This window comes from Gadus macrocephalus, chromosome 11, assembly GCF_031168955.1.
Source record: "Gadus macrocephalus chromosome 11, ASM3116895v1".
In the NCBI taxonomy this organism is placed as follows: domain Eukaryota; kingdom Metazoa; phylum Chordata; class Actinopteri; order Gadiformes; family Gadidae; genus Gadus; species Gadus macrocephalus.
This window is the reverse complement of record NC_082392.1, coordinates 19,480,081-19,507,910: the sequence shown is the minus strand read 5'-3', so window position 1 is coordinate 19,507,910 and position 27,830 is coordinate 19,480,081. Positions and strand designations below refer to the sequence as shown.

General features: G+C 48.1%; 1 protein-coding gene across 1 annotated transcript in view; it reads left to right on the top strand.

The window, feature by feature from the left end:
* Nucleotides 1-27,830, top strand: part of dnah5 (dynein, axonemal, heavy chain 5) — a 139,661-nt gene that overhangs the window by 46,129 nt on the left and 65,702 nt on the right. Inside the window, exons 39-57 of the mRNA XM_060064883.1 lie at nt 191-415; nt 3,013-3,185; nt 5,065-5,135; nt 5,462-5,569; nt 6,690-6,877; nt 8,796-8,990; nt 13,361-13,495; nt 14,276-14,383; nt 15,084-15,237; nt 15,579-15,725; nt 16,356-16,597; nt 17,995-18,171; nt 21,569-21,767; nt 22,054-22,196; nt 24,158-24,292; nt 25,009-25,131; nt 25,702-25,915; nt 26,626-26,849; nt 27,699-27,830. The exon at nt 27,699-27,830 is cut by the window's right edge and continues 73 nt beyond it. Coding sequence (XP_059920866.1) covers nt 191-415; nt 3,013-3,185; nt 5,065-5,135; nt 5,462-5,569; nt 6,690-6,877; nt 8,796-8,990; nt 13,361-13,495; nt 14,276-14,383; nt 15,084-15,237; nt 15,579-15,725; nt 16,356-16,597; nt 17,995-18,171; nt 21,569-21,767; nt 22,054-22,196; nt 24,158-24,292; nt 25,009-25,131; nt 25,702-25,915; nt 26,626-26,849; nt 27,699-27,830 — 3,093 coding nt within the window. The remainder of the gene's footprint in view (nt 1-190; nt 416-3,012; nt 3,186-5,064; nt 5,136-5,461; nt 5,570-6,689; nt 6,878-8,795; nt 8,991-13,360; nt 13,496-14,275; nt 14,384-15,083; nt 15,238-15,578; nt 15,726-16,355; nt 16,598-17,994; nt 18,172-21,568; nt 21,768-22,053; nt 22,197-24,157; nt 24,293-25,008; nt 25,132-25,701; nt 25,916-26,625; nt 26,850-27,698) is intronic.

The following is a 27,830-nucleotide window of genomic DNA, read 5'->3' as shown; positions in this document are numbered from 1 at the left end:
ATTATATTATGAATATTGTAAAGCGCTTTGTGTGGCCACTGGTTAGAAAAGCGCTATATAAATGCATTCCATCGACCATTTACCATTTATCCCCCTCGCCAATGTCCCCCATCCTCGTGCACGTGACCCCTCCTCCAACCGCTGTTCACGGGGGCGGGGGTACATGTGTGGTGTGTGTGCGTCCATCTAGGTGGGCCTGTTGGGGGTGCAGATGATCTGGACGCGGGACGCGGAGGAGGCCCTGACCAACGCCCGCTACGACCGGCGCATCATGCCCAAGACCAACCAGCTGTTCCTGGACCTGCTCAACACGCTCATCGACATGACCACCCGGGACCTGGGGGCCGTGGAGCGGACCAAGTACGAGACCCTCATCACCATCCACGTCCACCAGAGGGACATCTTCGACGACCTGGTGGGTGGGCACGGTTTACGTTGACATGAGGCGCGTTCCGACTGAGGGACTTCTTGGAAAGAGGCTTAGTTGTGAGGCCTACAGAGTTACCCAATGGAGTTAAAATGGGATGTAATTAGTTCTGCAACACTTTTTGTCTGACGAGATTATAAATTTATTGTCAATAATAATTTATTTATGTAGTCTCTGTCTGCTCTGCTTGCTTTAAAAAAAATGGCACTGTTCACATGTTGGGGCAGGGTCGAGTTCTGCTCACGCCATACCCCGCCTTGATCATAAGTCGCACTCGCGTCATTTCCCGCCTAAACCGTATCCAATCAGCGTCGACTAGTATGGAGCGGCTCAGAAAGCTCCTACCTCCGAGGTAGGTACTACCTGGGCCGCTGACTGAGCCACTAAACGGTGAAGTTGGGCAGATCCTCTCCATAGCCACACCCATATCGGGTCACTAGAGGGAAAAGTCCCTCAGTCGGAACGCGACTATTTACATTTAGGGGCAGTATCAGACGCTTTTATCCAGTCATAGTCAAACATGGCTGCCCTCCCGTGTGAGCCCAACCATGGAAAAATCTACAATGACATTTACATTCAGGACATTTAGCAGATGCTTTTAGCCAAATGGTCTTAAAATATAAACAACAATATATCTCTGTAAATACAGTAAGGATGTTTATAGAACCAAGTGTCAAGCACTTACAATAGCTAGGTCAACCCATTCCCTGTATGCAACAACGATAGCTAGGCTAAGATGCTACTCAATGCTAAGAACTATTTTTAAGTGCAAAGAACGGACAACATACAATTAGTGGGTAAAAGGGATTAGGGAGGGTAAGGGGGGGTTTGTGTGTGTGTGTGTGTGTGTGTGTGTGTGTGTGTGTGTGTGTGTGTGTGTGTGCGTGTGCGTGTGCGTGTGCGTGCGTGCGTGCGTGTTTACGGGGCTACAAAATAAAACAGGCTGAATCGGTTCTTATTCTACGACTACGGTTCCAAACACACCCGCCTTGGTTCCCTGAAATTACAACTGCTTCCTGTCTTCCTCTTTACGACGTCTCACCTCGCGGCTGTGGGGGGGCTCGCCGATTAGGTTGGCCCCCAAAGTGTGGCAAAAGAATGTTTGCGCGTGCCAATCTGCTCCAGACGTGGAGGGCAAATTGTTTCCGTCTAGCGGGTCGTGGCTGAGCAGAGAATTTTCTCCGACCGTAGTCTTCAGGGCGCCTGCGAGGACGCCGGTGAATAGGGTTGGCTGCTGGGAGTCGAGCGGTCCAAGTTAATTGTCTTCTGTCCCTTTAGAGGTGAAAAGGGAGTCGTTTATCCACGATTGTATTTTCTGAATTTCCTTTATTCGCCTGTGTATGTGTATAAGGGCCTGACTGTTGCTATTGTTGTTGTTGTTGATGTTGTTGTTGATGTTTTTCTCCCTTTTTCATGTTATTTTCTGTTCTGGAACCTTTACCTGCCTCCTTTTTCTACTATACTGTTGCTGCAACCCTTCCACACTCCTCTATCTCCTCTCTCTTTCCTCCCACCTCACATCACCTTGCATCACCTCACGTATCCCCCCCCCCCCCCCCCAGCATCTCTTCATCACATTTCATCAGCTCCCCCTACCTCTCCTGCCTCCCATGGCTGGTTTTAATCTCACACCTGCCCCCCGGTCTCCCACCTCCACCCCCCCTCCCCGTCACCCCTCCTCCCCCTGGCCCGTCCACCTGCTGCTGAATTCAGTGGCCGGTCAAATCCTCCAAGACCATTTGTTTCCCGCCTTCCGGACGTATCTCTTTCATCTCATTTCTCCTCCCTCTCTGCTTTCGGGCGTTTTTCTTTCATAAAGAGTCTAGTTTACTGGTCCCATGGAATGGATTCATAAACAATGCAACCTCCAATATAACGGGTTTTTTATATTTTGCTCGAGCAAACTAAATGAAGCATAATCACACAGTGCAATGTTATTAAAGGAAGAACAACACACCTAAAGGAAATAAGGGTGGACATAAGAAAATAAAGTTTCAAAAGCTTGACCCTTGTATCATCACATGGAAAGGGATAAAAGGGATGTTGCGCTCCTTAATTAGTGGTGTCGCTCTTACTGTAATTGCATGCGTGAATTTGGTTGTTCCTGCATACACTGTTATTAAAGGGGTGATATTATGCCACCAGGTGTGTGTGTGATTAGCCAATACAAGCCGTTTGAAAATCGTCCTTTCCCTGTGTTTTAGTGACATCACAAGTGGGAGTGTCCACTAGACGTGTGGCGGATAGATAAGCAACATTCGCTACGCTCCACTGGGTAGGCTGGTAGACTGATCTATCAAGCATACGTCTATGTGAACACGCCCACTTGGCTTGTAACGGCTTATCGCACTCACACCTAGTGGCATGATATCATACCATTGAAACTAAATTAATATGCAAAGTATTTTGGACGGAACAACCTGACATAATTCCATTCTCGCTATAATGCAACCTCGGGTACAACTCCTGATTCAGGGACCCTCTATGACCACTTCAAAGCGAAGTGGATACTGTAAGCACTGTAATCTGCAAGCACTCGACGTACACAAAATGCACTCAAACGCGCCGTCGGTTTTGTCGTCCAGTGCCGGCTGCACGTCAAGAGCCCCACTGACTTCGAGTGGCTGAAGCAGTGCCGCTTCTACTTCAACGAGGACGCCGACCGCATGGCCATCCACATCACCGATGTGGCCTTCGTCTATCAGAACGAGTTCCTGGGCTGCACCGACCGTCTGGTCATCACGCCCCTGACGGACAGGTAGCGTAGCCAATAGCCCGTCCAGAGGCACCTGGGTGGGTGTGTCCTTGTGGTTGCACGGAACTCAAATGTTTTTTATTATTTTTAATTATTTTGATTCTTGCATGCAAAGAACACGCGCCCACGCAAGCATGTGCACACACACACACACACACACGATCACACACACTCATTTCTGCTGTATGCACCTGGCCGATTGGAACATCAACAAAATGGAAATTACACAGATGTCCAAAAAATAATCACAAACCGCCTACAGGCATAGTGTCAAGTGAGTAGTATAAATGAGCATGTCAAATTAAAAAGTAGAACTCCAACTAAACTGGCTGGCTGTCAGCAATGCTGCCAAGCAGGGGGGGAGGGAGAGAGAGAAAGAGGGAGAGAGAGAGAGGGAGGGAGGGAGAGAGAGAGATGGGGAGAGAGATGGAGAGAGGGAGAGAGGGAGAGAGAGAGAGAGAGAGAGAGAGAGAGAGAGAGACCACAGCTCCTTCTCATTAGCCATGGCCAGCCTCAGGAGTTTCATATTCTGCTAACGACTCCACGCAGCCAAGTCTGCACCGCAGAAAGACCCCGGCCATAGAGAGAAAGAAGGGGGGTCGTCACGGTGGATGATTTGCTACACCAACAAGCCATTAGGGCTTGGACTGTGCACAATGGCCGAGTCTCTATGGGCCTTTCTCACAGAGCCGCCGCCGCTGCAGGGTAAACACACAGGCCATAGAGACTGAAGCACTGCATCTTTGTGTAAGGACTGTTAGCGTAGCATCATGCAGCTCTCCAAAACGTTTTAGCCTTGTGTCCTTCACCCAACTTACACGCCTTAAGAAGAAGAGTGAGCGGATGACAGAAAGAGAGAGAGACCACATGGTCTGCCTGACCATGTGGAGAGGGACAAGGAGACGGTGTGTGGGGAGGACAGACGGAACACCCGTAACAATGACAAGAGATGCAGGGAGAAGAAGGAGGAGAGATGCCCACACAGCAACCAGGACATGAGCAGAGAGAGAGAGAGAGAGAGAGGGAGAGAGAGAGAGGGAGAGAGACACAGACAGAGGGACACATAGAGGGAGACAGAGACACATAGAGAGAGCGAGCGCGAGAGAGAGAGAGAGAGACAGAGAGAGAGAGAGAGAGACAAAAGGGAGAGAGAGAGACACAGAGAGAGAGAGAGAGACACTCATATATATATATAGAGAGAGAGAGAGAGATGGAGAGAGTCAGAGAGAGTGAGAGGGAGTGAGTGAGGGAGAGAGAGAGAGACACAGAGAGAGAGAGAGAGAGAGAGAGAGACATATATATAGAGAGAGCGAGAGAGAGATGGAACGGGAGATAGATAGATGGAAGACAAGGGAGGGATCAAGGCTGGGGCAGCCATCGGCGTTCATCACACCACCACTCGCTCCCCCGGAGACGTAGCACGCTGGCACAGTGGCCTCGGGCACGCAGACGCCCATTCCCCGACTTTCACACCTCCGCCCACCTCCTCCCACCACCCCGTCTGTGACCCACACTCTCACTTCACTGGATGTTGGAAAAGCACTTCTGCACTTCATTATTCAATACGCCTTTAACCTCGGCAGATAGTTCTCGGAAATATGGGGAACATGCGTGCGAAACATAGACTGCCTTCGAAATGAACCGGTCTGATGGGGATTTGTGTTTTTTGTGTGAGTGCGTGTGTGTGTGTGTGTGCGCTAGTTTGTCTGCATGTGTATGTGTGCGTGTGTATGCTCTTATGTGTCTTCCTGTGCGGGCTTGTCCTTTTGCATGGGCGTGCTTGTGTTATTGCATGTGCGTGCTTGTGTATGTGTGCTTGTGTGTGTGTGTGTGTGTGTGTGTTTGTGTGCTTATGTATGTGTGTGTGTGATTGGTGTTTCAGGTGCTACATCACCTTGGCCCAGGCTCTGGGCATGAGTATGGGAGGTGCACCCGCCGGGCCGGCTGGAACAGGTGAGACCGCCGACGTGCAATGAATCCAAAGACATAGTGGTCACACTAAGGGGCTGGTTGAAGGATTTGCAGTCCGGCTTTTTGTGAAAGTGAGAACATGGGGACTGTTATTGTGTCCTATATTACAAATGCAGGATGAAAGTGTTCATGTTGTACACCCAAAAAGCATGGCTTGAAAAGCTTGGATTATGGAACGGTATGTTCCTCTTGCTTTGGTCCTCTGTGCATCAGGTTGAGGAGGAAAATAGTTGATAATAATTCAGAATAGGATCCTTCGAGTTTATTCGACCCACGATCTGTCCTGACCTTCGTTGTTTGTCTCGAAGGTAAAACGGAAACCACCAAAGACATGGGCCGATGTTTGGGAAAGTATGTGGTGGTGTTCAACTGCTCTGATCAGATGGACTTCAGAGGCCTTGGACGCATATTTAAAGGTGAGTGACTAATGAGACGGCAACGTGCCGTACACCAGTGGTTCTACCAACTAGTTTTACTATTGGACCCCCTCGAATATATTTGACCAATCTCCCCAGTGTTTCACATCACTTCTTGGGATAAGTTGAAGTGACAATTTATGCATAAATCTTTATGTATAAATCAATTTATATATATATATATATATATATTTATCTAAAGACAAGGAAATCACTAGATTAAACTGAATTTTTATTTTAGGAGATAACTGAGAATCGACCAAAAAAAAAGAAATATATATACATACCGGTAGCATATACATATTTAATATGTTTACATACATATTAATTATGTATGTATGCATATGTATGCATATACATATTAGATATCTGTATATATATATAAATATATAATTTTTGTTCTTTTGAAGAGTCTCAGGTCTCAGATGTGTGTATATATATATACTATCAGTTTAAAATGTCGTGCCCCCTGCGATCCTTCAAATTACCCCTAGGGGTAGCGTGCAAGTGCACCCCCATTTCATAAACTACTAACCTTATGTCTGATATATATTATTATAACTTTATTCAAGACACAGGAAGGTCCACATAGACAGCACACTACATATATATGCACATATACATATACATACACATATATATATACGCATATAAATACACACACACACACACACACACACACACACACACACACACACACACACACGCATATATAAAACAATATAAAACATTTAAGAAGGAATGCAAATGAGGCATTATCAATTATAATACAAACATAATTAAAACACATACAAGCTTCGGTTCCAGAAGCAAGATGAGTACCTTGTGTCACTCTGAGAGACATCAATTAGAGACACAATAATCGTGTTCATAGACCCAGTCAATCTGCCCATGAATCTATACATAAAATTTCTCAGAACAGCATTGAAAGTGGGCACATTGTTTGTCATTTCACTGGCGCTACCCCCCCAGTAGTGACACAGTAGCGTAAATCCACTTTATTCGAGCGGATTGAATGGCAACCTTCAGAGACCCCGTTGGTCACACCCCTCACGAACCCTATTCAACACAACTAAGCTGTGGACAGCAACAACCCGACGTCACCCTCTGTCTCCTCCAGGCCTCGCCCAGTCGGGGTCATGGGGCTGCTTCGACGAGTTCAACCGCATCAACCTGCCGGTGCTGTCCGTGGCGGCGCAGCAGATCGCCATCGTGCTGAGCTGCAAGAAGGAGCGCCGCAAGAACTTTGTCTTCACCGACGGGGACACCGTGGAGATGAACCCCGAGTTTGGCCTCTTCCTCACCATGGTAACGCATCCCCGCTTTCATTGGGAAAGCGTTATTTTCGAAAACGACCCTGACCTGGGTGTTTTACCGAGTCGTCGTGCTGTTTCTTTATGATAAATATGTGATGTACAGTTCCCTCCCAAGGACGTGTGCTGAATGAGCTGGGAGAGCCGTGTATACAGTGACCCTGTGCATTGGGTGCTTCAGCGTACATCTCTCCCCACACCACATTCATTCCAATCATCGTAGTATAATAATTGCCTTAGTCGTATTTTCAGGTTCATCTTGTATGTAGCCTTAAAAATCCCCAAGTCAAATAGACTACTTAGGCAGATAGTGATTATGGGATGTAAAAAGCACCATGATTGGCTTGAGATATCACAATTTGGCAAAAATATTACTTAGACAATTATGCTATGAAGCTAACCCATTTATATCCACTTTGTCTTTTGTGTGAGCACTTAAATTGATTTGCGGAAATTAACGTAAGTAATAGTGAAATTAACGAAAGTAACGTCCCGTCCCCCCCCCACAAACACTTTGAACCAGTTGAGGAACTTTCATTGGGGGGAAACCCTCATAATATCGGTTCCCGTTTATAACATAAAAATCTCAGAAAAACCTCTGGCCGGTACCTGTGTGCATACTACCTCGATGGAATACTCTTTGCTTTGGGGAGCTTCTTCAATCATTCACGATTTGGTTAGTTGGGTTGGCTTTTAAATTGTGGTGTGTGTGTGTGTGTGTGTGTGTGTGTGTGTGTGTGTGTGTGTGTGTGTGTGTGTGTGTGTGTGTGTGTGTGCGCCTCGCAGTGCCTGTTGATGTGTGAGTGTGTGTGTGTGTGTTCCTCACAGTGCCTGTCGATGTGTGATTGTGTATGTGTGTGTGTGCCTTGAGGTGCCTGTCGATGTGTGATTGTGTATGTGTGTGTGTGCCTTGAGGTGCCTGTCGATGTGTGATTTTGTGTGCGTGTGTGTGCCTCCCAGTGCCTTTCTTTGTGTGATTGTGTGTGTATGTGCGTGTGTGTGCATCGCAGGGCCTTTCAATGTGTGATTCTGCATGTGTGTGTGTCTCTCAGTGCCTGTCAATGTGTGCGTGCGTGCGTGAGTGTGTGTGTGTGTGTACGGTTAGCTATGTTACTCTCTGATCCATCTCCTGCAGGACTCTGCAGACTTCAAGCTATTGACTTCATCAAAGATATGGTTACTACTATATTAGCTTTTGTTATTGACCCGATGGCATCAATATCGGAACAACCTACTGAAATATCATAGAGAAAGCTCCTGTGTCAAAGACACAGGTTGCTTCTTTCATTGTTTCCTGTGCTCTAAAACCGCATGGTGATTAAACATCTGTTTACTCTTAATTAAAATGCATGCATGGCCTTTCATGCATTTATTGAAAGATCAATGGGTGGAAGAAGAGAGGGAATGACATATAGCATATGCACCGCAGCTCAGGAATCAAACCTGTGTAGCCACAAGGCACAGTGCCTACTAGCCCCATATGTTCCCATGAGCTCCGTATAAACCACGTTTGAACACACACTATAGGGGGGTCCCATTCGATAGAGAAACTACATTGGTCTTGTGAACTGCTGTCCGATGTCATATCGGATGTGCGACACACTCAAGAAACATACTTAAATCCACCTCCTGTGTGGCTTCGTCCGTCATTCATGAACCTCATCATCAAACATGGCCGCCCTCCCAAGTGGAACCCGACCGTGGATAAATCTGACGAGTAGACAAAAGTAGTAGGTTCAAAAGTTAATTCTGCGTCCGATCAACAATGTATCTCTGAGTCGTCCATAAAGGAGACCGACAAAGTGCCTACACAGTTAGTTAACTCACGTATCCAGCCTTCTTCACTACTGTTTAATTCTGAGCAAATAAAGATGTCCGCCACCTTCTCCCCCCCCCCCCTCCCCCCCGGACAGAACCCGGGCTATGCTGGGCGCCAGGAGCTCCCGGAGAACCTGAAGATCAGCTTCCGCTCGGTGGCCATGATGGTCCCGGACCGGCAGATCATCATCAGGGTGAAGCTGGCCAGCTGTGGCTTCATAGACAACATGGAGCTGGCCCGCAAGTTCTTCACCCTCTACAAGCTGTGTGAGGAGCAGCTGTCCAAACAGGTGTGGCTCGCTTGTCGGTTGTCGGTTGTGCAACAATGTCGGTTAGTACGGTTGCTACAAGGTCGGTTGTGTAACAATGCCGGTTGCTACGGTTGCTACAATTTCGGTTTAGCCTGGTTCTACCAGACTCTCGTACTTCACTTCATTTCATTTCATTTGTACAGAGAGTCTGGACCTAATCAATTGACAAACGTTAACTCACTTGAAGGCGGGTGTCTGTTGAAGTTTAAAATGATTGGATCTGCCCAATGCCACTCTGGATCTGCCATAACCAATCGCTAACGTTTGGTTGTGACGTATGTCATGCGCCGGGAATCACGCGCAGGTTGTACACAAACCAAACACCTTGCGCGTCTGCACGAAAATGTCCGTCAACGACAGCTGCAGGTTTTGTTCGTCGAATTTAATTTATCAGGGAAAAATTGCACATTGTAAATCAACTACCGACCTACAACAACAACTCAAACTGGCGCACGACTTTATCGTCATTGTTCTCAGACACGCCCTCTGCTGATTGGGCACCGCTGTGGCGGCCCCAGAAAACCAAATTACATACAGCAGGTCCAGACCTAGTACTGAAGGGAAATTCAAATTGAGCGGAAGTACTTAGGCGGGCGGAGCCAGGCTAATTTCGGTTGGTAAGGTTGCTACAATGTCGGTTGCTACGGTTGCTACAATGTCGGTTGTGTAACAATGTTGTTGCTACGGTTGCTATAATGTCGGTTGTGTAATACTGTCAGTTGCTACAATGTCAGTAACAATGTCGGTTGCTACACTCCACCTAGGAGGCTTTTACTGAGCTCCTCCAGACAAAGGACACCGGGGGGTTGATCTTCTGACAAATGATAAAAGCATTTGGGCTAAATGCTCTAAATGTAAACGGTGATAGCGATGCAGAAAGCCGATTTATTGTTGAAGTTTGTAGGTCATGATACATGAAGCTGGGGATCAATGCTGCAATGCAGGTGATCTCTGAGTGTGTGAGTGCGGTGCCGCTGATGGCTGCACACACTCCTCACGATTCACAACAGTCGACACACTAATGCGTTCAAACGGGAACCCATGACACGTGTATCTCCAGCCCGCGTAAATGTGTTAATTACACACTTTTGCACTACCGTGTGCCTGCGAACCCATGGGAAAATTTCTGTAGGTCGGCACAGAATCAACAGTGTAATTATTTGGTGTTGTGGTCTTAAAAAATGGGAAAATTACATGTTTATGTTGGTTATGTGTGTCAACTATAAACATGTTCGTGACCTCAGGGCAACACTTCACAATCAGATGGTGTGTGCATCAGGCTTATGAGCAGAATTTCCGCACATGGCAGTCAAATTGTTGAGCAATTAGAGTTAGGCTTTTAAGCTTGAAAAACACTGCTCATCAGTGTGCTTGAAATGCTTGGATCACGTGCGATTTGACACTATTGTCTTAATTTGTTTTGTTGGTTTTTCCACCATCTGGGTGGAGATGCTCAAGATGAGTCTTAAACACTCATTGTCGTACGGAGTAGATATATGTGTTTTATGTGTGTGTGTGTGTCTGTGTGTGGGTTTCGTCTGCATTGTCTTAAACCTTTATCCTGCCAGGTAAGGAGTATTTAGTTCTAGTTCAGTTTGGTACATCGCCATTTTGCCGACAGCAGCCGACTGCAGAGTATAATCAGCGTAGCAGGCAGCAAAAGGTGTCCCTCTTGAGTTTGGTAGCACCAGGAACCTAAAAGAGACCCGTTTGGCGCAATCTCAGCATGTTATGACTCGTGAGGTATTTCGTTCCCCTAGGTGATTCCACTAAGCGTGTACAAAGTGGCTGTTTTTTGTTGTTGCAGGAGGAGGACGATGTGTCCGTCTTCCTCCTCTTACCTGCTCTCAAGGCTGGAGGGCCCCCGCGTCTCCAGGGGCCCAGTGTCGTAGGAGGCGTCTAACCCTCGGCGAGGGCGGAGTAGCCTGCAGGATTTAACGGCAGCCACCCATTCGGATTGGTATCTGCTCTGCCGTTTATTTCATGGGAAAGGCTTGGCTCATTGGTTGCAGAGCTCCCCTCCTCCTCTGTGTATGACGGCTGGTGTGATGGCATCCCGCCACCGGCGAGGCGGGTCCATAGGTGGTCTCTCCGCGGATAGAGCTGCTTGACAAAGCTATTTTCACGATGAAATCAATCTGGGTCGATGGAGATCTCGACACGGTGTCTGTAACAAACCCAATCACATACTCCTCCGAGGACGAGGGGCGGGCCTTCGACTTTAACCCTGCAAGACGGGGGAGGTTTCGAATGGCCCGTTTCACCGACGTCGGTAGGCCAGTCGTTTGCCTGACTGACGAAATAGTTTAGCTACTGCGCCAATCTTAGCTTTATGGTTAAGCTTTATATGTTACTGATCTGTTTAAAGCAGTTCATCCCCTAAAAAGGATCTTTGTATTTACATCAGTTTTTGTTGAGTCAACTGCTTATCATGGCTATATCTGTCTGTTTACATTGATTTAAATTATAGTCAAATGCTAATCTTAGCTCTTTCCATCTATTTAGGCTACATAGGTTAATCACTTGGGAAGAGAGAAGTAAATGAAGACAGGCATCGTGTTTCATATTGTAATTTTAATGTGGTAATTAACGTTTTATAATGCCACTCAGAACAAAATAGCTAACAAGCACAAACATCATCATCATCATAATTTTCGTACTGCGGCGATATGGAAGACTCCATCTGAGGAATTTGTTAGCAGACTGTTATCTAAACCAGCTAGATGTTCAAAGAAAGATTTTAATTTTTCATTTAAATCCATCAGGGAATTGCGTGTCTAACGTCTACAGTAGGAACGAGATGTTCCCCTGCGTGTCCTGGAGTTTCGGGGTAATTGCATCCCCTTCGATGTGCCTTATCTCCCTCTCCACCACCGAGATGTGTCTATTAGTCATATTCACTTTTAATCATTAATTTGTTTCAACATATCTTTTTTAATTCCTGGCTTTAATTGTGTCACTGACGGAATGAGAAACAAGGTAAACCTTGATGATTTGCACTTGCTGAGTGGCACAGGTTTTTAATGTTGCTTTTTGAAGGGCAGACATCAGTCTCTCTCAGCTGATTCGGAGCCAGAAGCCCTGCATGGATTAAGGAAGGATCTGCTCGCTCTCTCTTTCTCTCTCTCTCTCTCTCTCTCGCTCTCGCTCGCTCTCTCTTTCCTTCTCTTCTCCTACCCTCTCCCTTTCTCTTCTCCTTCTCTCTCTCCTTCTCTTCAATTCTTGGCAACTTTTGGCTGTTCCCAATACGAGAATAAATAAAAAGTGATATGCTAGTACAGAAGGATTGGTTCATTCATATTGGAATTTCCCCCTTGTTTTCAACATCGGATTAGTGGATCTGCATCAAACGTTTGATGAAATAAATGCAGATCGCTGCTTAATCTGCGCGGTGAAATATTTTGCTTTTCTTCAGAAGTCGGTACCGTTCTGTAAATCTACAAGGTCATTGGTATGCAGAGGCAGTGTAGTCCACTACAACAGACAGGCAGGATGTCGGCGCTGTTACACCTTTGGGGAAACTCTGATGTTGTTGCTTCGACTTTATCCACGTCCAACTAATCCATAGCCCTGCTTTGAAGCTGACTAAATCTCCCCGTCTGGTCCCTCTGCAGACCAGACCCACGTGGGTCCAACTAACCACTGGAACCAAAGATCCTCAGAAAACCTTTTTTCGCAGACAATACCGTTTTAAAACCCAGGCTTACACAATAGATAGATGAATAGAAAAGCAACATAGTCATAACACAGGACAAAGGTGTTTTTGCCATTCCTCGTGTGGAACCATTTTCTACGCTTACTTTGAAGTCTATCTACAAACAAAGTGATTAAGAAAACGATTTATAACTTTGGTTAACCCTTTTGGTTAAATATTGAAATGTCCCTTCTTCTAACACACACACAAACACATTCACACACTCGCACACTAATTCACTCACTCATTTGCTCACTCACTCACACATGCATGCACATACGCACGCACGCACGCACGCACACACACCAACATACACACCCACACACAAACGGAACCAGACACACACAAACACACAGACACACACACACACACAAATGGAACCAGACACACACAAACGCACGCACGCGCGCACACACACACACACACACACACACACACACACACACACACACACACACACACACACACACACACACACACACACACACACACACACACACACACACACACACACACACAGCATTGCCGGATGTGATCCTATATTACTATGTTCATTGTGTGTGTGTGTGTGTGTGTGTGTGTGTGTGTGTGTGTGTGTGTGTGTGTGTGTGTGTGTGTGTGTGTTCGTAATCATATGTATGTGTTGTGCTTCCAGGTGCACTACGACTTCGGTCTGCGTAACATTCTGTCCGTGCTGCGGACCCTCGGAGCAGCCAAGCGGGCCAACCCCAACGACACAGAGTCGACCATCGTCATGAGGGTCCTCCGGGACATGAACCTCTCCAAACTGGTCCGTGCCACACCGCCACCACTGCCCACGTTTGAACCTCAGTCAGACATTCATAGTGTAACGTGTGACTGCAATGGATGGTTGTGGTCGGTCACAGCATGGAGCAGAATACCCGATGCTCCCGTGTCCCTTAAAGGTCCCGTGGCATTCCAACAGGTGTGAGTGTGATTAGCCGCTACGAGCCGTTTTGGAAATCTGTCCCTTATGACATCCCAGGTGAGCGTTTCCACCGAGATGTGTGCTGGATGGATCCGTCTACCGGCCTACCCAGTGGACTGTGGCAAACGTTGCTCATCTCTCCGTCACACATCGAGGTGGACACGCCCACCTGTGATGTCATAAGGGGCAGATTTCCAAAACGGCTTGTAGCGGCTAATCACACTCACACCTGGGGGCATGCCACGGGACCTTCAATGAAAATTGAGAAGATCATGACGGAGAGATGGGAACGTCGGTTGGGAAGGATGTGATTAAAGGACAACGACTGTCTTATTGTTCTGCATCTATTTGAACGACATGTTTTCTATCGCTACGCCACTGGAGAAGCAAGGCTAATGTTCCCTGTACCGTGATGGATGGGGTATAGTTACAACCCCAGGCTGTTGTCATATTACGACTGATCTGATGTGTGTGTGTGTGTGTGTGTGTGTGTGTGTGCGTGTGCGCGCATGTGTGTGTGTGTGCTCATATTTGTGTGCATGCGTGTGTGTGTGTGTGCTTGTGTGTATATGCTCGCTGTATGTGTGTGTGTGTGTGTGTGTGTGTGTGTGTGCGTTTCAGATTGATGAGGATGAGCCTCTGTTTCTGAGCTTGATTGAGGACCTCTTCCCGGGGATCCAGCTTGACAAAGCAGGCTACCCAAAACTGGAGACCGCTATCGACGTACAGGTGGGAGCCCAATGCAATTGTGTGTGTGTGTGTGTGTGTGTGTGTGGGGGGGGTGTATGTTTGCATGTGTATGTGTGTGTGTGTGTGTGTGTGTGTGTGTGTGTGGGGGAAGAGATTAAATAACAACAGTTCCAAAAGTAGGGAAGAGGAAAGAAGGAAAGAAATAATGAAAGAGAAAGAATGAACGTAGGAAAGTAATAAAATCAGGGCATTTGCCTATTCAAAACAGGGTGAGCCCGGGAGCTGTGGGCCTGGTGGTCATCAGCACTCCATCATTCATGCCTCGGGGTCTGAATGATTGACTGTGGATCTCCATAACTCATCCCTCGGTTCAGACTGAGGCTGGGACCTCGTCTCTCATAATAAACCCTGATGCTTGCTACGGTATCCTATGAGTGATGTTTGTATTCAAACAAATCCTACCTACTGTGTGGCGCACTGCGAAAGGTACGGAATTATCGCCATCATCTCATACTCATTAGTTACATTAGCTAATTTACATCAGAAGGTGCTTCTGTTTTGGTGTATGATTGAGGTTTAAGAAAACAGTTATATATGGTAAGATAACTGTTAAGTTAAGAGCGTTGTTCTCTGATCTGACCAATCACAGGCATCTTTAACTGTAGGGAGAGGGAACGAATCCTGCATTGCATTCTGGGTGTTTGAGTCCTGTCGGCATGTGTTGTCCCCATCCACCCAGGTTGAGGACGCTGGTCTGATAAGCCACCCCCCCTGGAAGCTGAAGGTGATCCAGCTGTACGAGACTCAGAGGGTGCGCCACGGCATGATGGCACTAGGACCCAGCGGCGCTGGGAAGACCACCTGCATACACACCCTGATGAGGGCCATGACAGGTGCGTGTGTGTGTGTGTGTGTGTGTGTGTGTGTGTGAGCACTATACAGGGTGAATGCTGTTTCACTGTTTGCATTCAACCACACTGACTAACAGAAACAGCTGATAGGGATAGGATTACAAAGTGGATGTACACTGATGGAATCCTGTCTCGTATTTATTAAAACCGATAGTATGATCACACCAGTGGCGCTTCTGTCAACGGCAGCGTCCCCAGGAGGGAGACTACAAGCGGTTCGACATAGATTCCTTCCAGGTTGCCCTTGAATTTTGTGTATTAAATCAACCACATAAATAAGTAATTCAGTCGTGTGCGCATGTGTGTGTGTGTGTGGCCCCCAGACTGCGGCCAGCCCCACAGAGAGATGCGCATGAACCCCAAGGCCATCACCGCCCCTCAGATGTTCGGGCGGCTAGACGTGGCCACCAACGACTGGACCGACGGCATCTTCTCCACCCTCTGGAGAAAGACGCTCAGGGCCAAGAAAGGTCAGCTCTCCAACAGGCTAGGAGGACCTAAGATAGCCTTTATCAAAGAGGACTGCCGCAGCTACGCACCTACCGAAACCTCTCACCAGGGAAATGTCTAAAAGATTGGGGTCGGAATCCCTGCCTCCCCCCTACACTCCACCCCATAAACTTTCAACTGACGTAACACAGCGTAATGTTAGTTGTGCGTTACAAATAGGAAATCTATTTGAACTGTGTCCAGAATTTGCACTTTTGGTTACCTTTGTCATTTCTCAGGTGGAACCGTTTTTTACACCGACCCGGAATTCTGTCTACAAACAAAGTGATAAAAATAACCTATTTTAACTACATCCAGGGTTAAATATCCCAGAGGAACGTATCGGCTTCGCACCTACCTCTCACCAGGGAAATGTGTAAAAGTGTATTCATGCATCTCAATGTCAGCTGGTAAACCTGAGAGCGAGGTCTGAATCCATGCCCCCCCTACACTCACACAGCATAATGTGGACACATCAATTCAAATAGAGGCTCTGTCCTCTATTTATCACCTCAGCCAGGCATCCCTATACTCGATTATAGTTTCCCTCCCTGAAGGTTTAGCAGAGTGATTGAGAAGTGTCGTGTGACCCCCCGTCGGTGCCTGCTCAGGGGAACACATCTGGATCGTGCTGGACGGGCCCGTGGACGCCATCTGGATCGAGAACCTCAACTCGGTGCTGGACGACAACAAGACGCTGACGCTGGCCAACGGCGACCGCATCCCAATGGCGCCCAACTGCAAGGTGGTGTTCGAGCCCCACAACATCGAGAACGCCTCCCCGGCCACCGTGTCCCGCAACGGCATGGTGTTCATGAGCTCCTCCGTGCTGAGCTGGAGTCCCATCCTGGAGGTGGGTGCCTGGGAAACACACTGGGAGAGAAGGCGGCAGCGGCTCACGAGGTAGAGCGGGTCGGCTGGTAACCGCAAGGTTGCTAGTTCGATCCCCGGCTCCTCCTAGCTGGAGTGGCGAGGTGTCCCTGAGCAAGGCACCTCACCCTGACTGTATTTCACTTTGTTGTTGATAGTTTTTGACGCCTTTTGTGGAGGTTGCAGGAAATTGAATTTCAGTCGTGATGGTTGTAAATTACGATTTTGAAATAGCTTCTATTTGTGCAGACAAATTATGTGTTCATAATGAAGAGAATTAATGGGGTGTCAAACTGTTAAATGCAATCCAATTCTAATCTAGTGACTATGACTCATTGGTTGTTTGAAGACGATCCAGAGTTCAAAGTTGTAATTACTTTTACATTTTGTGTGCGTGTGTGTGTGTGTGTGTGTGTGTGTGTGTGTGTGTGTGTGTGTGTGTGTGTGTCTGTGTGTGTGTCTGTGTCTGTGTCTGCACGTGTGCATTCCTTCTTGCGGAAGACTTAATGCCAGTGTTATGCATGCAATGCACACATGTTGACCCATTCCAGTTGAACAATTACATGAGTCAGCCTGTGATTATCTTGCATGTTTGGTTTTGCATGTCTTGTCCCTCCATCTACCCGCCGTGCAAGCTGAAACTCAATCTCAACAGATGAGTGTGTGAACACACTAAAGCATGAACAGCCCCACCATTGAACAGACACATCTAGCTCATCATGCTAACCGCTCCCTTGAGAATACCCAAGAGCCTTTTGTACCAGCTGCTGTTTCTGCTGTTTGTCGACAACCAGGTTGACGTTGATATTTTTGTCAATTAGAACTATGAACTTTTGTATGTACTCCAGTTTGGGAGTGCGTCGCGATTGCTTTGCATATTGCTGTGCATTCCCCCTCCATTTAGTTTTTCGATATCAGTTGTGCCTGTTCGTCTCCCAAACACCATTCTTGTTGTCAACATCCTACAGTGTATTCGGCTTTGGTAGCATCGAGTTTCCCTTTTAGGGCCTAAATAAACACATTCTACCATGCCATACACAGAGGATACTATCTGCCAATCTTGTGATACTACCCCCTTTCTGGGCTGACAGGGACTTCTCAGTGGCCACACCCCCTCTCTCTGGAACTCCCTCCCCAACCACATCCAACAGGCTGGCACACTCCCTCATTTAAACAGGCCCTCCAAACCCACCTCTTTAAGATTGCTTTCACCACATAACCCTGTTCCCTTCGCTCCTCCTTTCTCATCTTCTTACCAAAACACGTTCTTATTAAATAATTGTATTTTGTGTTCACTCTGTCAAGCCTCTTTGATTACTGAAAAAAGCGCCATATAAATCAAATGTATTATTATTATTATTATCTTCCGTCCCCTCCCAGGGCTGGCTGAAGAAGCGCTCTCCCCAGGAGGGCCATGTCCTACGGGCACTCTTCTCGGCCTCCTTCCCCGAGCTCTACCGCTTCAGCACCCAGTCCCTGGAGTTCAAGATGGAGCTGCTGGAGGCCTTCGTCATCATGCAGAGCATCAACATGCTGCAGGGCCTCATCCCGCCCAAGGTACGACCCTTCCCCCCCCCCCCATCCTAGTGGCCGACGCCGTGGAGAAAAGTACCTCCAAAACATCATGTGGCGGCATGCGGCTCAGGAGGTAGAGCGGGTTGCCTGGTAACCGGAAGGTTGCTAGTTCGATCCTTGGCTCCTCCTAGCTGTGTCGAGGTGTCCCTGAGCAAAGCAACTCACCCTAACTGCTCCCGACGAGCTGACTGTCGCCTTGCATGGTTGACTCCGCCGTCCGTGTGTGAATGTGTGCATGAATGGTTGTACGTTAGGCGAAAAAACTGTAAAGCGTTTAAAGATGAACTGAACTGAAATTTGAAGTTTAGTTGATATAACAGATGTATTGTCTGCCGTCTCATTGGTACAATAACTAAAAAATGGCTGAACTTGCTAAAAGGGATTAAATTGTACGGTGAAAGTGTTACAGGGCGCCGCCATGTTGGATTTCAACAATCAGCTACTTCACTGGCATGGTAAACTCCTCCTACTCTCTATCAGCCATACCAGGTAATGAGTCAGGCTCTGAGGCTCGCTGAAATGGCTACGGAAAAGCAAACAACCAGGTCTACAGGAGGATCATCTTATTGCATTGCCCTGGCTGCAGTAATGAATTATATAGGGCCAATCATACATTTCCACAGGCTGCCTATGAATAGGAAACCAGCCCTTAATACATGGCTGGCAGCCTTAAAACTGACTAACCCTCCGATAGCCCGTCATGTCAATCTCCACAAGCTAGCATTCCGACCATAAAGTGTATAAACTATTACTCGGACGATATCACAGATCTATGTTTCCAAGCTGCTAATAAAACCACGGCGGGTCTGTAAACAAATTCCACAAATGTCCCTTTCTACTCACCCTGATGTTCGCCGACTAGCCGATTGCTGATGCAGAGGGAGTTAAACTTGAAGAAGTGGTTTCATAGTATGTATCTGTGCAATATCCATCTATGCAATATCCATCAACATCCACCAGAAAGTAAACCTCCAACATCCATCTAAAGTAAACGTGTCACTCGTGAATCCGCCTCGCATCTATGCTCATCCGCGGATGTATCTCCCAAAGTGCATCTAACATGTCTTTCAGGTCCCGTCCACCCGGAGCCGATTATTTTGTGAAACCATGTCTTTAATAACCATGTTATTAGGCAGATAATAAACCATGTTGTTTAATAGGTCCATGGTCCCAGGGTGGTTTCAAATAAAACCGGACCTATGCGGTTTCGTGTTAGGATTCGTGTGGACGCCGGAAGCGACGTTAGAGTTGCGTTGAAAGTTCTAGTTTTTTTTTTGTACTATTTCATGGAAGTAAGCCAGCGAGCTGGGCAGGCAAGCATGTTGTGTCTGCAATGCTTATCCTTCCCGAGCTAGAACCACCGTAAATTGTAGGGAAGGTTGGTGGCATTTGATCTCTCACCTGTATGCTGACTGCCACGCACACAATCACACACACACACACACACACACACACACACACACACACACACACACACACACACACACACACACACACACACACACACACACACACACACACACACAGCTCTCCGTGGGAAGGGGGGCAATGGGTCAGACTGCCAGGGCGTTTAGCTTGTAAGTAGAGTATCGACCACATCATTTGGAACCCAAGCAGCCCAGCAACTGGGCTATTGATCATAAGATGTGCTACGTGTCTGTGTCACTGTGTGTGTGTGTGTGTGTGTGTGTGTGGGGGGGGGGGGGGGGGGTGAGACAGAGAGAGAGAATATGAGAGTAGAGGGCCATGAAATGAGGGTGTATTATTTTTGTAGCTTTAAATACAGCCCCGGTCATTTTAATTTACAGCTCGTTGCGTTTCCGCAATGAGTCCGTCTTTACGGAGATATTCCTGAAACGCATCAAAGGAAAATGGAGGGAGATAGATCGTTTTCGCCTTGTTACTTGGTTGCTATTTATGGGGCGCTCCAGTGTCTCCGCTCGGACGTCCCTTAGAGAGCATGGCCACTTCCAAAACCTCTCTCTCGCCGCACAGCATCCGAAATGCCCTATGCATGGTTATGCAACCCAATCCCACCATTAGATGGTCAAGGTTGACCGGGACCTCTCGGCAGCAGACCGATTCAATGGCAGTGTCCGTGCTCCGGCAGCACCCACACGCACACCAGTCACACCCACACGATCCGAAGGTGGAGCTGGAGCCTGAAATTGATCCCTCTCCACCGGTTGGCAGTCAGACACTACAGGCATGTCCCTCACAGGCTCAAACGCGTAACCAGCCGTAATAAAATCACTATTTTCCTATAAGTATAGAAGCCGTTCGCGTGTCTGCAGCAACGACCTAGTCCTACCATGCCACTGACGTCATCGGCGCTCTAATGCTAGAAGACACATTTTCTTTTGTTGCTAGCTATATATTTACTTCTTTAATGTTTTTTTGGAGTTTTTTTTTTTTTTTTACAATGGTCATAACTAACACGTTATCGATGTTGATTATTTCAGTGCAGTTCATCTTTAAAGTGATGAGAAGATAGTAAAGTGCTCTATAAATGCATTCCATTTACCATTTACCTGCTGCTGCTGCTGCTGCCGCCGTCGTGAACACTCCGATACATCTCCGCCGAGGGTCTGAAAAGGGGGACAAAAGAGGGATGGTTTGCCGGGCTCATACGGCGATTTATGTGCAATCAATCCACCGGATTGACATGGGCGGGCAGCACTCGGAACGAGGGGTGTCCAGACATTGCCATTGATTCGCGGGGAAAGGACGTCACGCCATGCGCTGTCAAACAAAGGAAAGTGGCTCTTGTGAGTGGCGCGTACTCCCGAGTGAAGCCAGCCTTCGCCGGATTGCTACCACCACCGCGGGGAAACCACAGGGCAGCGGTCTTTGGCTTTGTGTTCGGACGCGTCAAGTCCTGAGCCGCTGGCCGAATGGTTCTCAGAGTTCATCGTGTTGTAGGCACCGGAGAGGCTTTCAAAATGTCACACGCCGCGAGGATATCAGATTTTGTTGAGTCGTATCGGCCAACTCCACATAACGATGTAAGGTAGAGGAGAATTGGTTGTAATACAGGGTGGTGCGTCGCACCCTCGGGTTAAACCCAACGCCTGATTGAATGAAATTATATTGGGGTTGGCTGGTAACCGAAAGGTTGCTTGTTCGATCCCCGGCTCTTCTGAGCTGAGTTTCAAGGTGTCACTGAGCAAGACACTTAACCCTTACTGCTCCTGACGAGCTGGCTGTCGCCTTGTATGGTTGACACCTCCATCGGTGTATGAAAGTGTGTATGACCGGGTATTATGTTGGGCAATATCGTACAGCACTTTGAGTGACCCTAGAAAAACCCGACATAAATGCGGTCCATTCAGTCGTGCCGTTTGTTGTACCGTTCTGGGCCTGTGTTTCTCTGGGCCAGGACCAGGGCGGGGAGGTGTCCCGGCTGCACATGGAGCGGCTGTACGTGTTCGCTCTGATGTGGAGCGTGGGCGCCCTGCTCGAGCTGGGGGACCGACGGAAGATGGAGAGCTGGATGAGGGCCAACGTGGAGCTGGACCTGCCCGCCGTCGCCCCCGACAGCGAGGACTGCATGTTCGACTACCACGTCAGCACCGACGGTAGGGGAACGCGGACCGTCTGCTGATCCCCGGAACGGGAAGTCTGGGCATCACAGCAAAACGTACCGAGTAGAACAAGGATTGAAAAAGAGAAATGTATACATTTACATTTATATTTGGGGCATTTGGCAGATGCTTTTATCCAAAATGACTGAATAAGTACATTTGTCAGAAGAAAGAGAAACAATATATCGCTGTCGGTACAGTAAGGATGTTCATAGAACCGAGTGGGAAAAGAGCGCTATAAATGCATTCCATTAACCATTCAGCGTTCACCCCCCACCAGGGCAGTGGGTGCACTGGAGCAGCAGGATGGAGGAATACGTCTACCCCTCGGACTGGACCCCTGAGTACGGATCCATCCTGGTGCCCAACGTGGACAACGTCCGGACGGACTTCCTCATCCAGACCATCGCCTCGCAGGGCAAGGTGCGTACGGAATCCACCCGAGTGCAACGAGAGAGAGGATATAAGAGTCGTAGGACTATTAGAAGATGTTTCGATCCAAAGATGCCATGGTCAACAGACAAGGTTGACGAACCAAGAAAACATTCTCCATTGTTCCTCCTCTTGACTTGTGAAGATGACATCATGGCAGTTTCATGCGGCATCACAATTATCACCACGACACTGAGGGGGATACTGTCTGCAGTGGAAAACAACGTACCAAAAGCGCATAGAGTCGAGTGGAGGTGGTACTGTTTCATGGAAGTAAGCCAGCGAGCTGGGCAGGCAAGCATGTTGTCTCTGCAATGCTTATCCTTCCCGAGCTAGAACCACCGTAAATTGTAGGGAAGGTTGGTGGCATTTGATCTCTCACCTGTATGCTGACTGCCACGCACACAAAAACACACACACACACACACACACACACACACACACACACACACACACACACACACACACAAGCACACACACACACACACACACACACACACAGCTCTCCGTGGGAAGGGGGGCAATGGGTCAGACTGCCAGGGCGTTTAGCTTGTAAGTAGAGTATCGACCACATCATTTGGAACCCAAGCAGCCCAGCAACTGGGCTATTGATCATAAGATGTGCTACGTGTCTGTGTCACTGTGTTCGTGTGTATGTGGGGGGGGGGGTGAGTCAGAGACAGAGAGAGAGAATATGAGAGTAGAGGGCCATGAAATGAGGGTGGAACAGTATAAATGGAATAAATTAGTGATTCCTGATGGGCCTCCGCTATTTACAGAAGCACATAGAGTAGCAGACGGCATAGAGAGAGAGAGAGAGAGAGAGAGAGAGAGAGAGAGAGAGAGAGAGAGAGAGAGAGAGAGAGAGAGAGAGAGAGAGAGAGAGAGAGAGAGAGAGAGAGAGAGAGAGAGAGAGAGAGAGAGAGAGAGAGAGAGAGAGAGAGAGAGAGAGAGAGAGAGAGAGAGAGGATATTAAAATTCAAACCAGAACACCTCAGGCTTCTTTTACCAACCCGACCACAGAAGTTTAGGAAGTGAGGAAATCACTGTGTCATATTTCTTATTAAGATACAAAGTAACCAACTTCACTCTTTTGCAAAGCTGCATAATAAAACCTTCCTGAATTTGGGTTGAAAGCCCAATTTCCCAACATGGTCTCACAGGAATCCGTGAAATGACTACGGTCGGACGCTTAACTCGAAATCCGTGGCCACATCACGGAAACACGCCGATATCCGTGTGTGAGCCACGGAATAACAGTGTCATTTACTTGCATTGGAGCAAATTCCGTGGCCACATCACGGACAATTGAAGTGATTCCGTCAGACCACCGCGGATTTTGAGTTAAGCCCCCGCTGTGGTCGAATGTGGCACACACACAGATTGAAACGGGAGCACACACACAGATTGAAACGGGAATCTGTGTGTGTGCCACGGAATATCATTGTCATTTACTTGCATTGGAGCAACTTCCGTGGACACAACAAGGACAATTTAAGTGTTTCAGTGAGACCACCCCGGGTTTTGAGTTAAGCCCCCGTGGTCGACTCGCTCGTTGAAACGGGGATCCGTGTGTGAGCCACGGAACATCAGCGTCATTAACTTGCATTGGAGCGAATTCCGTGGCCACATCACGGAAATCGGCGTGTTTCCGTGATGTGGCCACGGATTTCGAGTTAAGCGTCCGACCGTAGTCATTTCAAGGATTCCTGTGAGACCAGGTTGCAATTTCCAGTTAAACGTTTTTATTTCTAATCCACCTGTCAAGACACTCAAGCCTCTTATGTTTGGCGTACATTTTCTCCGCTGTTTTTAGGCGTGTAAATATCACTCTTTCTGTTTGTTACTTTTTGTTACAGTCAAGCCACACAATTTTCAACGAGTATCTCTTCCATGTATGCTTCTTTGTTGATGTTTTTGCCGTTTTTTTCCTCCTCCTTCCCCTGTTACAGGCCGTGCTGCTGATCGGGGAACAGGGCACCGCCAAGACCGTGATCATCAAGGCCTACATGTCCCGGAGCGACCCAGAGACGCACATGGCCAAGATCCTCAATTTCTCCTCCGCCACCACGCCGCTGATGTTCCAGGTAGCGCTAAAACCTCAGGTCCAGTCTCCCCACTATGGCTGATGTCTCGGTCAGCCTTATGCGCTGGTTTTGTCGTGCTCTCTTTCTCTCCAGGAATCCCAGTTGTCTGTTAGCTCGTAATAAATTGTTATTGACTGGTACGATACGATGTGGCGATCGATTCTCCCAGACCCCCCCCACCCTCCGCCTATGATTAATAAAGGCAAGCCCAGGGGGATGTAGTGTGAATGTTTATTTATTTATTCATTTGTTGAAGTAAAGTGTTATCGCGGCTGCTGCTGTTGCTTCACAAGGAAGGCTCGCATCGATCCGGCTGTCATCATTAATTAGGCCCGAGCGCAGGATAGATACGAACCCTGATTCTCTGCTCTGTCTCTTTTATTCTCTGTCTCTGTGTCTTGTTCCCCGTTCCATGTCCGTTCCCTTGACGTAGGCGTCGATGGACCTGCTTCCGTTGCTAACAATTTGCTCAATAAGTCTACATTTTTTTATGAGCAACGGTTGAAATTTGAAATCAAATCCTAATAAAATTATAATGTTCTTCAAGAACGGTGTGAAGGTGTACAAGGTTTGCGTCATATATTTGCACCTTTATTCGCATCTGATTTGCCGTTTCTCCTTTGGAGTGATTTTTCTCATCCAAAACCAAACGGATGTGTATCCACCGCGGTGTCCCCCTCACGCCCTCTACGTTCTGATGCTCGCTCCCCCTCTAGAGATCGGTGGAGAGCTACGTGGACAAGCGCATGGGCACCACCTACGGCCCGCCCGCCGGCAAGAAGATGGCCGTCTTCATCGATGACATCAACATGCCCGTCATCAACGAGTGGGGAGACCAGGTTTGGCTTTCCCTGAGAATCATTATCCACTTCCAATAATGACTGCTCTTTGACATTACTTATTTACGCACAGCACATACTGTCTCTCTATATTCTCTTCTATGTACTATATTTTGTGTTGTTAAGTAGGACAGTATTGCTGACTTTTGGAATAGGGTTGAATATATACTATGTCACTTTTCTAATGCCGCTCAATAATATAAGTAGAAAGTTCAGTTAAACGCCCCCATCCACGAGTCAATCCATCCAGAGAATTCTCTATGAATTGTTATGTGTTCACTCACGCTAACTGCACCCGGCGAGCTGGCTGTCGCCTTGCGTGGTTGACACTGCCATCGGTGTGTGACTGTATCTACGAATGGGTGAATGTAAACGCGCTATGTGTGGCCACTGGCTAGAAAAGCACTATATAAATGCAGTCCATCTACCATTTCATCAAGATATTACTGTGACTACAACTCAGGCCACTAGATGTCGCTTGGAAGAAAACACATATATTTAATAATTGTCGTATTTCTTATTCACTGTGTTTTGAGTCGTGCTGTAACGCTCTCTTTTCCTTTTTCGCAGGTCACCAACGAGATCGTGCGGCAGCTGATGGAGCAAACGGGCTTCTACAACCTGGAGAAGCCCGGGGAGTTCACCAACATCGTGGACATCGCCTTCCTGGCCGCCATGTGCCATCCAGGCGGGGGGCGCAACGACATCCCCCAGCGGCTCAAGAGGCAGTTCTGCATCTTCAACTGCACCCTTCCCTCCAACACCTCCATCGACAAGATCTTCGGTGAGCCCACGCACACCCCGGAATACCTCGTATCGTACACAACCTCAGTCACCGCACGCTGACGGGTCGCCGTGCAAACTCTGGTTGCGTTTTCCCGGTCTTTAATGATGTCCTTCGTCGTTCAAGACCTTGGAAGATTCAAACGTTGGCGTGTTCTCGGTCTTTAATGATGTCCTTCGTCGTTCAAGACCTTGGAAGATTCAAACGTTGGCGTGTTCTCGGTCTTTAATGGTGTCCATCGTCGTTAAAGACGGTCATTCTGAGTTCCGGAGTCGAACGCCCCTTGTTAGGAGAGGATAGAGTGTAACGCATTCCTTAGGGACCTTTGGAAAAACACCCTGCATCCACACGGCAAAGTACAGAATTAAAAGGCGAATGGAAAATAATTAAGTAAGAGAAAAAGATGACCAATAAAAAGATGGGTACTCGGACACCTCCACACACACACGGTGACAGTGCTAGGCCAGGGCAGCAATAACCATGATCATCTCTTTGGGTTGAGGGCGTACTCCGGTGGTTCACCGGGTAGAGCGTGTACCATCTCCCCTCTCTCTCCCTCCCTCCCATACCTTCCTGTCGACCTCTTCATGAATAAAGCGTAAAAATATAAAAAAAACACATCTTTAAAACGTCTTTGAGTTTGGGTTTGAGCGCCGTCACCGCCCCGCCCCTCTGACCCTCTGACCCCCGTCCCGCCCCCCCCCTCCCAGGGGTCATCGGCGTGGGCCACTACTGCGCCCGGCGGGGCTTCGGCGAGGAGGTGCGCGGCGCCGTGCCCCGCCTGGTGTCCCTGACGCGCCGCCTCTGGCAGGCCACCAAGGCCAAGATGCTGCCCACGCCCGCCAAGTTCCACTACGTCTTCAACCTGCGGGACCTTTCCCGCGTCTGGCAGGGGATGCTCAACACCACGGCGGAGGTGGTGCACTCGCGTCAGGTGAGCGGACGCCCCCCCCCCCCCCCCCGAGGGGTGGGAGTGGGAGTTGGTCACTGGTTAGGGGGGGGGGGAACTACTTTGGGAGATCGAAACCCGAGTGCACTTTGGTTCTCTGAATCAATACAGGGAAGGTCAAGGCAGAGTTTGTGAAAGTGGATCGCTGTGGTGTGAAGTGCTTCACGAAATCTCTCTCCAAGTCTCAATCACAAACACCAAATTGCTATGTTGGTACCGTCATGCGTTGGAGGGAGAAGCTAATTTTGACAAATGATACTGGTAAAGGAGGTTTTAGTGAAGCCGGGAGAGCCAATTTGATGGCTTGATGGTTTCATCACCCAGACTGGTATTGTCCTTTGATTGATAAATATATTCTTTAAAGACGATCATGAAGTAGCAAGTTGTTATGCGAGGCAGGGCAGGTTTAATCCTTCAAACCTGAAGGCCGTTCAGTCTAGACACACGGCTGTGGAACGGCATGTTTATCCCTTACTTGAAGGATTCATGTCTATGAAATGGTTGCAGTATCGACTGGGATTCGCGATGTACTGAAACGTACCTTATAACTATTTATTGCTTATTGCTTATTCAAGTGTCGAAATAGCAAATAACTCAATAATGCTGTCCTTGATGAGGTTTCGCACCTGCGTGTGTCGGATTAGCTCAGGAGGAAGCGCTGGTTGGCCGGAAGAACGCTGTGCATAATGAATCCTCCATGAATGTGTGCATAAATAGCGGTACGTCGCTTTGGATAAAAGCGTCTGCTAAAATACCCTAAATGTACATTTTCAAAATAAGAGAGCGTATCCATAACACCCCCTACGGTGACCCCCCCCCCCCCCCCCCCCCCAGGTCCTGCTGTCCCTCTGGAAGCACGAGTGCCAGCGTGTGATCGCGGACCGCTTCACCACGCCGGAGGACGTGTCGTGGTTCGACCAGGCCCTGGCCCAGCTGCTGCTGCAGGAGGACTTCGGCGGGGACGCC